Source organism: Colobus angolensis, unplaced genomic scaffold (genome assembly GCF_000951035.1).
Source record: "Colobus angolensis palliatus isolate OR3802 unplaced genomic scaffold, Cang.pa_1.0 Scaffold448, whole genome shotgun sequence".
Classification (NCBI taxonomy): Eukaryota; Metazoa; Chordata; class Mammalia; order Primates; family Cercopithecidae; genus Colobus; species Colobus angolensis.
Window position 1 is genome coordinate 785,166 of NW_012117910.1, and position 15,585 is coordinate 800,750.

A 15,585-nucleotide genomic window follows, 5' to 3' on the forward strand; every position below is an offset into this window, starting at 1 on the left:
AGCGAGACTCCGCCTCAAAAAAAAAAAAAAAAAAAAAAGTGCTGGGATTACACGCATGAGCCATCACGCAGGGCTGCTGCTTTAGGCTTCACCCCTCACTCTCACAGGTGCGCCCCTGCAAGCTATGCAGCTCGCTCCCCAGAGGCCTACCTCGAATCCTGCCGGCTTTCTCTCCCTCTCCTGAGATTCACCCCCTCTCTCCTTCCTCCCCTCCTCAACTCTGGAAAGCCCAGAGCTGGCTGGGAACCTGTGCCTGGACTTCAGTTTCCTCACCTGTGAAATGAGGGAGTGATAGGAAAGGTTGCTCTCTCAAGTCTTCTCCCTCCCCCGCACACATCGTAGCTGTGTGTCATGGTTGTTATTAATGTAGAATAATGATAGCTAGGATGTATTGGTCATTTCCTGTGAGCCGGATCCTGTGCCCAACACTTCATGTATTCCGTCATTTATTCCTTATAGCACCCTATTTACAAATGAGGACAGTGAAGTTTGGAGGTGGTAGAGTGGGAATGCAAGCTCAAGCCAGTCTTATTCCTCTACTAGTGCAGTTAGTTATTCTTTTGTCCTCAGTCCCTTCAACGTCCCCAGGGATCCAGGCAATTAACAATCTCATGTTTGAGACTGACATCTGCCACATAGCTGGTTTTAGAGTTTCCCATGTTTTCATGGTGGTGACTTTGAATCTCAGCAGTCACCGTGGCTGGGAAGTAGGCATCATTTTTACCAATAGGTTAGGGTACTGGTTCTCCGAGAAGGCGCTGGAATGTTGAACGGAAGTGTAGGAAAGGCTCCTGCTCTTCTCTGGGAGTCAAAAGTCTGCCTTGAGCCCCAGGAAATTGAGGAGAGGCAGAGATAGCTGCTGCTCCTTCCTAAGGGCTCAATTAGTGCAGTCACCTATGTGTTCCTGGGTACAGTGCAGGGCTGGCAGCCTCAGACTGAGGGTTCCACTCAAGACCGAGGAATTACAGAGAGAGCTCATGTCAAGTGCTTTTTCAGTTGATATGCACGTAAGTACTTTTTTTTTTTTTTGAAACGGAGTCTTGCTCTGTCGCCCAGGCTGGAGTGCTGGAGTGCAGTGGCACAATCTCAGCTCACTGCAAGCTCCGCCTCCTGGGTTCACGCCATTCTCCTGCCTCAGCCTCCCGAGTAGCTGGGACTACAGGCGCCTGCCACTACGCCCAGCTAATTTTTTGTATTTTTTAGTAGAGATGGGGTTTCACTGTGTTAGCCAGGATGGTCTCGATCTCCTGACCTCATGATCCACCCCTCTCAGCCTCCCAGAGTGCTGGGATTACAGGCGTGAGCCACCACGCCCGGCTGCACGTAAGTACTTCTTAAACCATGCTTGTATCTGCATGACCACAATTTTCAGAAGAAGCAACATAAGGTCATCTTGGATTTTCCTGAAACTTGGGCATTTGCTGCTGCTTATCTGAACCAGGATCTAGTGGGAGTTGATATCCAAAATTGCCCCATAGGGCAGCTGTAGCTATTTGAAGGTGAACAGATCAGTGTTTCCTGGTGCCTTCGCAAGCACGCTTATGAATTCCAGGTGCTTTGCCACCTGAATACGCTTCCTCCCAGGTTGGGGCTTCTTGATTGCTTTATTTCCTTCATGCTCTTTTCAGGAAGGAAACCCAGAATACTTCCATGTGTTATTTTGCCTTTGTTTCTGCCTCCCTCCTTGGAGACATAAAATCTCTTGGGCAGCAGTAGTTCATGAGGGGCAGTTGCCAAGACAACAGGAGTGTGGGATGTGGGCATGTGTATTGTGAATGTCAAGGGGGAGACACGTATCACTTGGGTGATATCCCGTGGGTGAAACGGGCACACACAAGCTTACCCCTTGCAGAGACCCTCAGATATCGTTGGTAGTTCCTGGAGGACAGGGCTCCTTGTGCCCTGCTGTGTTCCTGGTCTTGTCGTAGTGCCTGACATGGAGCAGATACTCAGTCCTCATTTACTGAATGCACACACAGCATCCGACCCTCTGCACCATCCAGTACAGTACCTACCAGCCAATATGGCTTTTGAACATTTGAAATGGTTTCTGGTTCAAATGGCCATGTGTTGTCAAACAGGCATTAGATTTTGAGACTTAATACCATAAAAATGTAAAAAATCTCCTTAATAATTTTATATTGGTATGTTGAAATGGTAATGTTTTGGGTATATTGGGTGAAATAAAATATGCTATTAAAATTAATTGACTTTTTTTTTTTACTCTTTTTAATGTGTAGGGGAGAAAAAGTAGTATCTTTTCCTCACTCATTGGAAGTTTAATAAAAGACAGATTAAAGTGGCTCACGCCTATAATCCCAGCATTTTGAGAGGACAAGGCCAGAGGATCACTTGAGGCCAAGAGGCCAGGACCAGCCTGGGCAACATAGCAAGTCTCTGTCACCTGTAGTCCTACCTACTCAGGAGGCTGAGGTGGGAGGATCACTTGAGCCCAGGAGTTCGAGGTTACAGTGAGCTATGATAGCACCACTGTACTCCAACTTGAGCGACAGAGTGAGACCCTGTCTCTAAAAAATAAATAAATGAAATAAAATTTTAAAAACAAATTAACAAGAGAAAAGCATACAAATGTATTTTATAAAAGTTTTCCCTGACATGGAAACCTTCAGAAATGAAAACCCAAAGAAACAAGGAGATCTGTGTTTTTATGGACAGTGTGCAGAATTATGATTGGTGGACCAAAAGGTATGATCTCCTCTGGAGGGGCACGGTAGCTCACACCTGTAAACACAGCACTTTGGGAAGCCAAGGAGGGTGGATCACCTGAGGTCAGGAGTTGGAGACCAGCCTGACCAATATGGTGAAACACCATCTCTACTAAAAATACAAAAAGTGGCCGCGTGCGGTGGCTCACACCTATAATCCCAGCATTTTGGGAGGCCGAGGCAGGCGGATCACGAGGTCAGGAGTTTGAGACTAGCCTGGCCAACGTAGTGAAACCCCATTTCTACTAAAAATACAAAAATTCGCCAGCTGTGGTGGCACGTGCCTGTAGTCCCAGCTACTCAGGAGGCTGAGGCAGGAGAATCCCTTGAACCCAGGAGGTGGAGGTTGTGGTGAGCCAAGATCACGCCACTGCACTCCAGCCTGGGCAACAGAGCGAGACTCTGTTTCAAAAAAATAATAAAATTAAAAATAAAAAAAATAATAAAAGGCTGGGCACGTGGCTCATGCCTAATCCCAGCACTTTAGGAGGCCAAGGTGGGTGGATTACGAGGTCAGAAGTTCAAGACCAACCTGGCCAACAGGGTGAAACCCCATCTCTACTAGAAATACAAAATTTAGCCAGGTGTGGTGGCACACCCCTGTAATCTCAGCTACTTGGAAGGCTGAGGCAGGAGAACTGCTTGAGCCCAGGAGGCAGAGGTTGCAGTGAGCCGAGATCATGCCACTGCACTCCAGCGTGGCCGACAGAGTGAGACTCTGTGTCAAAATAATAATAATAGTACAAAATTAGCCGGGCATAGTGGTGTGCACCTGTAGTCCCAGTTATTCAGGAGGCTGAGACAGAAGAATTGCTTGAACCCAAGAGGCGGAGGTTGTGGTGAGCTGAGATTGCGCCACTGCACTCCAGCCTGGGTGACAGAGCAAGACTCCATCTCAAAAAGAAAAAGAAAATGTATGATCTAATAGTAATAAATGAGGGAGGGCGTGGATTTAGCAAGGCCTGTTTGCTCAGATTCTTCTTGGTGTTCCTGTGTGACATTCCTCCCCATCTGGGTATAGGGCAGGACACCTCTCACATGAGGGTCTTCAGGGGAGAAGGAGGGGAGAGGTCACAGACTGACCTTCCTGGCGGCCTGCTTCAGAGAAGAAGGATGAGGGGAAGATGAGAGTGGCCTTCCTGCTTCTGCAGTGTTTTGCATTTCTGAGGTGCCATATCTTGGGGTAGCATTTCCTGTACCCCGTCAGTGGCTAGTAGAAAAACCTAAAATCCCATGTGTGGCTTGTATTATATTTCTTTTAAACACTGCTGCTCTAGAAGTAGCATGGCCTGAGGACAGAGCAGAGATGGTGGACTCAGAATCTCAGCTCCCTGAGAGACCTCGGGCAAGCTCCCTAACTTTTCAGAGCCTCGGTTTCCTCCTCTGTAGAAATGAGGCAGATTCAGGGAAGTGGCACACAGTAGTTCTTCAGTCAAACCAGCACTACTGAAGAGTACCCTCTGCTCAGGCTGGAGGCAGGCAGCCCACCTGCCCCTTCTCTCACCTCCTTCCTCCAGCCTGGAACCCCTTCTCCTTCCTAGATAGCCTTCCACCCTGCTCCCAGGAAGCCCTGCCTGACTGTGCTTTCACTCACTGTCACTGTCATCCCTTCCCAGGGTCTGAAGAGCTACTCAGGGCCAACCCTGCACTGGAGACAGGAAGCCGGGCACCTGGATGAGCCTCTGACCCAGAGCCCTGGAGCCCACAGGCTCATCTGAGAACTAGACACTCAGTCACTCCAGCTCCACGGGCAGGCACCTGCACAGAGGTAAGGAGAGGGCCCCGTCCTCTGGGAGGTTGAAGAGTCCAACACCCTTCCCCTGAGTGCCTCTGAGCTTCCCAGCACCTGTGGGCACAGGCTGGCCCTTAGTCCTCTCAGCCCCGGTGACCAGGTCATACCACACGCTCACAGGGAGACAGGCTGCCAACCACAAATAACTTCGCAAATAATGATTCCATTCTGGCGGTGGTGTGTGCTGGGAAGAAAAAGAACAGGATGCTCTGAGAATGTGTGACAGGGAACCTCCCCCGACCTGGGGCCCTGGGGAGTTTTCCTGAGGAAAGGACGTTTGGCGGGGGGGCCTGAGGGAGGTGTCTTATCTAGAAGAAGTTCGGGGAGGGGCGCATTCTGAGTGGGGAGACACTGAAGCTGGGACAGGCCACACAGGGCAGGAGCCCCAGGAAGCATTCCAGTCTTGGTGCTGTAGAAAGAGAGGAAAAGGCTCCAAGCAGGGGTAGGTTGCCTTATTAAACAATCACTCTGGTTGCCATGTACAACCAAGAGGGACCAGGTGGTACAGGGCAGAAGGGAAGTGGCTGATCCCTCAGGGAAGCTCTGGCAGTGTCTCGGGAGATGATGGGGTAGGAGCAGTGTCAATGGAGAGAAATGCTGGGTTTCCAGTGTGGTCTGGATGTAGGATCAGCAGCACTGGGTCCTGGGACAATGGAGGTAGAGAAAAGAGGGAACTCAGGAAATGCCTAGGCTAGGACCAAGCCAGGTACACTCAATGGGGTGTCGTTTTCTGAGATGAGGGAGGTTGGTGGGGAGGTTAGGTTTGGGAGAACAATTTTTCAGCCAGGCCTGGACTTGCTGGAGGCAGAAGGGGCCATGGCCTAAATGCTGCCCAAGCAGCCCCTGCTTCAGGGAGGTGTTAGTGCGAGGAGGTACTTCCTGCTACTGAGAAATTCACCAAGGACAAGGGGCCCCTGCTGGCAGGTAGAGAGGAGCTGGAGCTGAGCATCCGCATAGCTGCCTGACTCCCAGCAGAATGCTGGATCTGAAACAAGCTGCCAACTCACACCCCAGCCCTGCTGGAGGGTGACAAGCCACAGGAGGGACCAGGGCAGTGTCTTGCTTCTCCACTTTCTGAGTCAAGGGTCACAGAATGTTCAGATCACCACCTCAGATGTCCACAGGTGGCAGAAGATGGACCAGAAGCATTCTGTGTGGGCCGCAGGGGAACTGGGGAAGAACGGGAGCCAGGCACCCACACAAGACAAGGATGGGCTTCGCTGTGGTTACTGCTAATAATATTATTCATAATAATAATAGTTAATATTGGTTGAGAACTTTTACTGGTGCCTTGCATTGGACCAAGCACCTTACTCATGATCCCTTTAACGCCTTCACAACAACCTGGCCTGCTTGGAGACAATGTCCCCGTCTTATAACTGGGCCTCAGTGACTTCCCTGAGGCCAGGAAGGGGCAGGACTGGGATTCTCTGCATAAAAACGTAATAGCAGTCCTAGTGTTCAATAGATCAGTAGGGTGATTAGTTTATACTGATCTATTGTACATTTCAAAATAGCTAAAAGAAAATAAATAGAATGCTTCTCTCTCTTTTTTTTTTTTGTAAGACAGAGTCTCGCCCTGTCACCCAGGCAGGAGGGCAATGGTGCGATCTCAGCTCACTGCAGCCTCCACCTCTGGGTTCAAGCAGTTCTCCTGTCTCATCCTCCCAAGTATCTGGGATTACAGGTACCCGCCATCATGCCTGGCTAATTTTTATATTTTTGTAGAGATGGTGTTTCACCATGTTGGCCAGGCTTGAACTCCTGACTTCAGGTGATCCGCCTCGGCCTCCCAAAGTGCTGGGATTACAGATGTGAGCCATTGTGCCTGGCCTCAAATGTTTCTTAGCATAAAAAAAAGACAGGCTGGGTGTGGTGGTTCTCACCTATAACCCCAGCACTTTGAGAGGCCAAGCCTTTCAGAGAGGACTACTTGAACCCAGGAGTTTGAGACCAGCCTGGGCAACACAGTGAGATCCCGTCTTTACAAAAAATTTTTAAAATTGCCAGCTCAAGATGTTACCCCACAAAAATAATAAATAATTAGCTAGGTATCGTGGCACATACCCGTAGTCCCAGCTACTTGGAAGGCTGAGGCAGGAGAATCACTTAAGTCCAGGAGGTTGAAACTACAGTGAGCTGTGAGGGCGCCACTGCACTCCAGCCTGGGTGACAGAGGCCATGCCTCAAAAAACAAAACAAAAGGAAAAAAGAAAAGACAAATTTAAGGTGATGGATATTCAAAGTACACTGATTTGATCTTTACAATTTATATATGTATTAAATAATCCTGAAACTATGTACCTTGAAACTATGGACATCTATTATGCATCAGTAAAAACAAAAATTGTTTTAAATATATATATAATGGGATTGAGTGTGCTGGCTCACGCCTGTAATCCCAGCACTTTTGGAGGCCAAGGTGGGTGAATCACTTGAGGTCAGAAGACCATCCTGGCCAACATGGAGAAACCCTGTCTCTACTCAAACTACAAAAATTAGCCAGGCATGGTGGCAGGCACGTGTAATCCCAGCTACTCGGGAGGTTGGGGCAGGATAATCACTTGAACCCAGGAGGCAGAGACTGCAGTGAGCTCAGATCACGCCACTGTACTCCAGCCTGGGTGACAGTGCTAGACGCCGTCTCAAAAAAAAAAAAAAAAAACCAAAAACATACATATATATAATGGGTTCCCTGTCACCAGAGTAACGACAATAGGTCTCAGTGCAAGTTTTCACATTTTCCTCTCTTGCACTTTAGAAGTCAAGTGCATTTTAAATTTTCTTTGCGATTCTTTGTCTTTTCCCTATTCAATCACTCAGTCATTATTTGCCAGTGAGCATCTACAATGGGCCAGGTCCCCAGCTGGCCACACTGGGGACACCACAGGGGCTAAGATGGCTTGGAGAGAAGGCCGTTCCAGCAGACAGCAGTCAGAGCTGAGATGGGGGAAGCCCAGAGGGAGTATCTAAGCCAGCATGGAGGGTGCTTAGGGAAGCCTTCTCGGAGGAGGTGATATCCAGGAACCCTGAAGGATGAGAGGAGTTAGCCATGGGATGGGAATTGGACAGGGAAGCATGATTCTGACAGGACAGATGGGCGAGGATTTAGAAACAAGTGCCTCGTGTGCATGAGCTGCTACTGGTAGCTCATGGTGCTAGGAGGGAAGACGTTGAGGTAGAGGGGAGGGGACTAGAGAGAGGCGAGGTGAGGGATGTGTCCAGAGGTGGCTTTTCTTCCATAGGCCACAGGGAGCACCAAGGCATTGTGGCCAGCATGACATGGTCCAGTAGAGTTTGGTCCAAATCTCTGGAACTGAAATCTCTGGAGGCCTGCCCTGTGACCCAGCTAGAACCTGCTGCAGTGGTCTAGGCAGGATATGACAGTGGCCTGGTGGGCCCAACACTTCCCATCACGCTTCCCATCACGCTGTAGCTGTAACTCTCAGTTGTGTGTGCCCTGTTCAAGGGTTCACTCTGGGAGGAAACGATGAGAGGCATGTTCTTGTTCATAGCTGTATCCACCCAGCCTTGAGCAGGGGACCCGACATATGTAAGTCCTTAGGAAGGACTTGTGGAGTGATGGACCCTGCAGTATGTGCTCAGGGTAGCGGGACTGAGAGGCTGGTGAGGCCACCCAGAACCAGGTCCAAAAGGCCTTGTCACCTGGGGCTGGGAAACAGACTTCTCCCCAGGGTCTGGGGTGAACTTCTGGCCTAGTAGCCCCTGGGCAGATGAGGGTTTCAGGGAGTTTCCTCCAGCAGCAGCCACGTGACTCTGGCTGACAGGGCTCTTCTGTGCTCACCCCAGGAGCTGTGAGGATGGCGCACCTGCTGGGCAGCCAGGCCTGCATGGACAGCCTGCGCACAGACCTCACCGACCTGCAGGGTGCCATCGTAGACGTCTTCTCCCGCGCCGGGCCTGTGCACTTCCCCTCCTGGAAGTTCCCTGACCGCATGGCCTGTGACCTCGACATGGTGGCCCTGCTGGAGCACTATGACCATGTTCCGGGTGACCCCGAGTTCACGCAGCTGTCCCATGCTGTGCTACTGGAGCTGGTCATTGACAGGTGAGGGCCTTGACCAAGCCTGGTCATCTCAGGATGCCGGCACCTGCCCCTGAAACCAGTGGCAGCTACAGAAGCCCCTCCAGAGGCGGGGGTGATGTTGGAACAACAGTCACCATTGAGTACCTGTCGGGGCCACATCAGCTCAGGACTTTCAAAGTGGTCTTACCTTTTATCGTTTGTCTTGTGTTGTGTGCTGTGCTATCCTGTGTTAGGCTCTCCTAGCCTGTCCACCTCAGGCAGTTGATTTCCACTCCATCGGTCTCTGTGGCACCACATCTGTGACCACGGTCTCTCAGCCGCTCCCAGCTGCCTCCTCAGGATTTCTGTGTCGGGGACCCCATAGTTGCTTCTGAGAGTTTCCATCCCAGCCTCTCTTTCCTGTTGTCCTGTGGGTCGTGCTGTTCCCTCTGCATATCCCAAGGCCAGACACGGGATGTGTTTTTCCAAATCCTGACCCACTGGGAAGAGCCTCGTGGATTCTCCTGCAGCCCCGTCACTTCTAAGCTATCATTAAAGTTAACATGGTTGACCGGGCACGATGGCTCATGCCTGTAATCAGCACTTTGGGAGGCCACGGCGGATGCATTACTTGAGGTCAGGAGTTCAAGACCAGCCTAGCCGACATAGTGAAACCGTGTCTCTACTAAAAATACAAAAATTAGCTGGGTGTGGTGGTGCGCTCCTGTATTTCCAGCTACTCAGGAGGCTGAGGCATGAGAATCACTTAAATCTGGGAGGCAGAGGTTGCAGTGAGCCAAGATCACGCCAATGCACTCCAGCCTTGGTAAAGGAGTAAGACTGTTTCTCAAAAAAAAAAAAAAAAGTGAAAATAAAAATAAAGTTAACATGGTGTGCCGGGCACAGTGGCCGACACTTGTAATCCCAGCATTTTGGGAGATTAATGGGAGAGTCATTTGAGAGTTCAAGACCAGCCTAGGCAACATAAGGAGACCCCATCTGTACAAAAATATTTTTAAAATTAGCTGGGTGTGTTGGTGCATGCCTTTTTTTTTTTTTTTCCCGGAGTTTTGCTCTTCTTGGAGTGCAGTGGTGTGATCTCAGCTCACTGCAACCTCTACCTCCTGGGTTCAAGAGATTCTCCTGCTTCAGCCTCCCAAGTAGCTGGGATTACAGGTACCCACTGCTACGCCCGGCACATCAACCTGTGGCTGTGGGCAGGCTCTTCCCCTTTCTGGGTCTCAGCTCTGTCATCTGTCAGGTGGAGGCTCTGGGCCACTGAATGTAAGGCAGCTGTTCACCCAGAACTTTTCAAGGACTCAGGATACAACTGAGGCAGGCCAGGCCTGGCTTCACAGAGCTCCCTGGTCCAGTGGAGAAGAGCCAGGCAGAAGTGCCACCCAGGAGATGCAGAAGAGGCTCCCAAGCTGAGGTTGTGGCCAGGGAGGGCTTCCTGGGGGAAGTAGCCCCTGGGTTAGGTTTGAAGCTGGCCCAGCAGAGCATATTCTGAGACTCTCCAAGCCCCTGATGTCTGGGCCAGTTCCCCAGAGCCAGAGCTGCAGTTGTATGGTCTGAGGGTGTGTTGGCACCAGCCTGAGCCCCGGCAACCTGGCATCTCTGCCCGCAGGCTCCTGCTGCTGCTTCAAAGCTGCATGAGCTACTTGGAGAACCTTGGCTCCGAGCAGATGATGCCCCCCGCACGGGCTACGGGGCCCTGCATGTCCGTGGGGCTCACGGTGCGGCGCTTCTGGGATAGTCTGCTGAAGCTAGGCATGCTCCACCAGCAGCCACTCCCCCAGGTGGGTCCCAGCCTCTGTCTCCCCACTGTGGTGGCCTTCACAGCTCGCCCCAGCTCTGGCTTCCTAGCCTACCACTGTGTGCACCACAGCCTTCACTGGCTCCCACCGCCCTCCCAGTCAAGCCCCACACAGTGTGGCGGTTAAGAACACAGGCCTTGGGGGTCATGCCTTGCTCCCTGGCTCTGACACCCCTGTGGGACTTTGGAAAAATCTTGCCTACTCTGAACCTCATTTTCTTCATCTGTACAATGGAGATCACATGAGCCCCGTTTGTTATGGGCTATCCCATAATCCACACAACCACCCGCTGGGGAAGGACCACTGTCACCGTGATGGGGAGGAAACTAAAACTGAGAGTGGTTATGGTGACATAAGAGCAGGCACGTCCACTAATCAAGAGCCCAGTAACCAGCAGCTGTGATGTCACCATCACCCAACACCATGCGTACAATCACATCAAGCCTGGAGCTCGGGGTGTGGGCCATAGAGAGGAGACCTGGGTGTGGTAACTTGAGTCAGAGTAAAAGAGGGAGAAAGTTCTCTCTTATTCACGTCAGTGTCAGAGAACATCTGAGGGTCTGCGTTGTCAGGCAAGGCTGTCACACTGTCACAGAACATCCCCAGAGAACCAGTCACCTCCCTCTCTACTTTCTCCCTCACCTGCTTTCCCTTGTCTTTTTCTGAACACAGAAAGGGGCAAACCAAAGAGAGACTCCCACCTCCAAGCCCACCAAGGGCGAGCCAGCCAGGAGCCCTGAATGTCTGCCTGCCAAGTTCATCAAGCCCTCCTCCCCAGTGCCAGGCTTGCCCCAGACCTGCCAAGAGCCAGAGAGCATCCCTGTCAGAGCCTCCCTGCAGTTCCCAGCCACGACCTCCAAGAACACCAGGAGTGTCTACTCCCAGACCATTGAGACGGCCCTGGTGCCCTGTGACGCATGCGCCAGCGTCCAGGGAAGCCTGCAGAAGGTGGGCAAGGCGGTCATCAGCCTGTGTCAGAGCCAGAACTTGCCCTCATCCTTAGGCCAGTTCCAGCAACTGGTACAGGACAGCATGGGGCTCAGGCCACTGCCGGCTGCCACAGTGGGCCGCTGGGCAGCAGAGCAGAGGAAAGACCTGAAGCGCTTCAGTAAGCATGTGGAGGCCCTCAGGGCCCAGCTGGAGGAGGCCGAGGGGCAGAAGGATGACCTAAGGAAGCAGGCGGGCAAGCTGGAGCAGGCGCTGAAACAGGAGCAGGGGGCGCGGCAGCGACAGGCAGAGGAGGATGAGCAGTGCCTGTCCGAGTGGGAGCGCGACAAACAGCAGCTGCTCACAGGTCTGTGTCCCGGAGGCCAGACGCCTGGTGCCAAGGTCTCTGCCACAGCCTTTGCATGGATGTTTGTGAGACAGGACTTCCAGGGCAAGTGGTTTGTGTGGAAGAACCTAGGCTGGGACACAGACAAGAGGCAGGGAAGGGAGGGCAGCAAGGAAGGGTGTGTTCATCCGGTGGTGACACTGTGATCTCAGTCCCTCTGGGGCTGGGAGCTGGGCTAGGACACTTGCCCAGACTCATCCCTCAGTCAGGGAGGGAGCTGAGGTATGTATCCACTTATACTGTCAGTCATTGAGGGCTACTTCCAGAGAGTTATTCCCCTGGCACTTCCAGCCAAGCAGAGCAGCCTCTCTGGTTTTGGCAAAAGCCATTAGAGACGCAGTTCCTGGCACCAGAAGTTGGCCAGTGCTCACTGACGGGAGGCCTGAGAGGGATTTGCCCTTTCTGAGCCTCACAGTTGCCTCCATGGATGACATCAAGGCCCAGAGAGGCGCAGACACATGGCAGCCAGCACATGAGAAGCAGGGTGGACAAGGGCCCAGCTGCCTCCACCAACCTCCCCAGAGCTCCTCCCATGACTGCAGGCGGCCTCTCTGCAGGCGATAGGCTGCCTCCACTCCATGAGGCACACTGGGCATGAAGGCCGCTGGCCAGCTCCATGGGACCCTCTGAAGGGCCTCTCTCTTGGCTGCCATAGAAACAAGCGACCTAAAGACAAAGATGGCCACCCTGGAGAGAGAACTGCAACAGCAGCAGGAGTTCACGCAGGCTATGGGTAAGGAACCCCGTCATAGGCCCCGATGCCACATCTCAAGCCAGGGGTGTGGCTGGACGAGCATCTTCCATCTCTGTTCCCTGAGCATCCAGAGCGAAGACGAAGGGTACCAGCCACAGGAGGGTGGGCCTGACCAACCACACTGTTGGGCAATGACCAAACTGGGGTGCCGCCTCCTACCCAGAAAGCACCTTCTATTTTCCAAACCCACCTCAGGCAGGGTCTAGAGCCCCATTTTGTTCCTGAGGACTCCTGAGGCCCGGAGATGGGATGTGAGCTCCCATCCTGGGTCTGAGGTAGTACAGCGCCCCCCTGCCCTACCATCCCACGTCCACTCAATGCTGCAGAGGCAAAGGCCCAGCAGCTGCAGGAGGAAGGCGAGCGCAGGGCGGCAGCGGAGAGACAGGTGCAGCAGCTGGAGGAGCAGGTGCAGCTGCTGGTGGGTCGGCTGGAGGGCGCTGGCCAGCAGATCTGCTGGGCCAGCACGGAGCTGGATAAGGAGAAGGCCCGTGTCGACAGCATGGTCCGCCACCAGGAGGTGAGGCCGGGGCCCTTGCCAGCCTGGGCACCTGCAATGTAGGCTGCAGGGAGAGAGGGCTCCACTGTCAGGGAATTGGGGCTCATCTGTATTGGGCACCTGCTCCCTGAGATACCTCCAGGTGTGGGGGTTGACTCACCTTTACAGAGAGTCTGCCCTGAGGCAGGCACTGGGGGAACAGTGATCCAGGGACAGATACTGCCCAGTGAGGCCTCACTCTGGAGGGGTGCCCTACAAGCAAAGATGAACAGGTGTGCCACACTCTCCTGCCAGATGGCTAAGGGGTGCGGGGAGGGATGGCCACATCTGCCATGGGAATCCTGAATGGCTTCTAGGAGGAGGTGGCCTTTGAGCTGGATGCCCGTGACAGGCAATTAGCCCATCAGCCAGGGGAAGGATAGGGTGGGCAGAGGGTGAGCCAGGGCCCACAGCTGTGCTCTGGGCAATGGGGCCTCACAGGCGTCCTCAGAAATGTGGTCGAGGGAGTAGGTGATCTGTTGCCCAGTGAAAGGGGCGGGTCTGGGGGCTATCCTGGCTGGGTCCACCCTCAAAAGCTCAGCAAGGAGCCAGGAGTTCAGTTGAGAGTTCCCAGGGTCAGACATGGGCCCAGGGTAGGAGAAGCCTTTCCACCCCAAGTGGATGCTGTTCTCTGCCTTGTAAACTGTCACAGCCACCATGCATCAGGTGTCTGCTGTGACCCAGGCTTCAGGAGCCACAGACTCTGATGCTTACTCCTCGCTACAGCAACAGGAGGTAGATACTCTTGTCACCCCCATTTTACGAATGAGGAAACTGAGCCTTATTGAGGTTAAGGAAGTTGCCCAAGGCCACATAGCTAGTGAGAGATGGAGCCAGGACTCCGAGCAGTCCAGCGTTAGTTCTTCCTGCTTTCCATTCGGTGGGTGTTAGGAAATGTGGGCTTCAGTGACATGGGATGATGTGACACTGGAGACCCGAGGAGAAGAAAAACTTAGTTCCCAGAATTCCTCTCCAAGTGGGGTCTGCGTGTGACTGGAAGGAAGTGGGGGTGAGACCCCCAGAGTCAGCCAACTGAGTTCCAAGGGCCAGGGTCTTCAAGCCGGGGTCCTACCCTTGACCAGGTCTGGTGTGCATCTGCCTGCTGCCAGCTTCCTCCAACCCCTGCCGTTCCATGTGTGTGACCAATGTTCCCTAGACACAGACACACGCCCCAGGGGGGTAGCAGCGGGGGGTAGCAGATGCTGTAGCCTCCTTAGTTCCACATGGCTGGGCCTAGCCCTGTAGGTCTCACAGCCTCCCTGCTTGTCTGTTCCTGCTCAGTCTCTGCAGGCCAAGCAGCGAGCCCTGCTAAAGCAGCTGGACAGCCTGGACCAGGAACGTGAGGAGCTGCGGGGCAGCCTGGATGAGGCTGAGGCCCAGCGGGTCCACGTGGAGGAGCAGCTGCAGAGCGAGCGGGAGCAGGGGCAATGCCAGCTCAGGGCCCAGCAGGTGAGGGTGGGGGTCTTCCTTTTTGCTGGAGAAGTCTCTGGCCAACTGAGTGCCTGCAGGCCTGTCCCGTGTCTTGTCTTGGGGTAAGGATGGTGCCCCAGGGGCGCTTAGTGCCATGTGGCTCACTCAGGAGCCAGGCCTGAGCCTCCCCCTGCCCCAGGAGCTGCTGCAGAGCCTGCAGAGGGAGAAGCAAGGCCTGGAACAGGCGACTACGGACCTGCGGCTAACCATCCTGGAGCTAGAACGGGAGCTGGTGGAGCTGAGGGAGCGGGAGCGGCTGCTGGTGGCCTTCCCAGACCTGCACCAGCCCACCAAGACCCAGATCCAGATCCATGGTAGGGGACTGGGGATGGTGCCAAGGGTATGCTGGGGCTCAGGGCCGGCAGTTGAGGGCTCATGGGCAGGACGCTGGGGACTGCAGTTCCCCAGCGTGCAGCAAGGGTGTTAAAGCCAGGCGGCCAGCAATGCAGCCCCTGTGGACCCCCCACAGCACACAAGCGCTCCACGCGTCATCCACTCTGCATAGAGAGGGACGTGAAAGCCCAACAGTGATGTGACTGCCTCTAGTCACAACAGCCAAACCCAGACACAGGTCTGGTTGTCCCCACAGCCCATGCTCTTTACCACATCACATGCTAATTCTTGCTTGACTTCTCTTGTGTCCCCCTTCTTGGTTCTTGGAATGGGTCCCCAAACCACACCAGGGGACTAGTCCCACTATCCTGGACCCCTTGGCACAGGAGTGCTAGGTACCCATCTTGGCACAGGATTGGATATCAGGTGACCTGGATTTTCCCAGCCTCTCCAGACCCCTAAAGCGCTAGGGCAAATCCATTTGCAGAGCTGGCAGGAAGATCTGCAGTTAGCTGCTCGTGAGACATCATCCAGGCCCTTCTGTTCCCTTCTCAACCACCCTGTGAGGCAGGTCATAGCCCCTTTTTACAAAGCAAGAAACTGAACCATAAGGGGCAGCAACTCCCCCAGGCTCATGGAGCCAGAAGGAAGCATCCATCACAAAAGCAGGGGAAGAGCAGTCTTGCCATTCCCACGCTTGAGCTGGCTGGGTGACCTTGGACAGCTCACTTTGGCTCTAGCCTGTCCAAAACAGGGGGCCTTGTCAGAGAGATTCACTCTCCTCTCCTGCTTATTTGC

At 53.4% G+C, this 15,585-nt stretch overlaps 1 protein-coding gene across 1 annotated transcript in view; it reads left to right on the top strand.

The window, feature by feature from the left end:
• The window catches only part of CCDC157 (coiled-coil domain containing 157), a 22,828-nt gene that overhangs the window by 5,426 nt on the left and 1,817 nt on the right, over positions 1–15,585 (top strand). Inside the window, exons 2-9 of the mRNA XM_011957710.1 lie at positions 4,343–4,494; positions 8,329–8,587; positions 10,173–10,344; positions 11,035–11,656; positions 12,351–12,428; positions 12,776–12,966; positions 14,266–14,433; positions 14,594–14,794. Of these exons, the coding sequence (XP_011813100.1) occupies positions 8,340–8,587; positions 10,173–10,344; positions 11,035–11,656; positions 12,351–12,428; positions 12,776–12,966; positions 14,266–14,433; positions 14,594–14,794 (1,680 nt within the window). The 5' untranslated portion in view covers positions 4,343–4,494; positions 8,329–8,339. The remainder of the gene's footprint in view (positions 1–4,342; positions 4,495–8,328; positions 8,588–10,172; positions 10,345–11,034; positions 11,657–12,350; positions 12,429–12,775; positions 12,967–14,265; positions 14,434–14,593; positions 14,795–15,585) is intronic.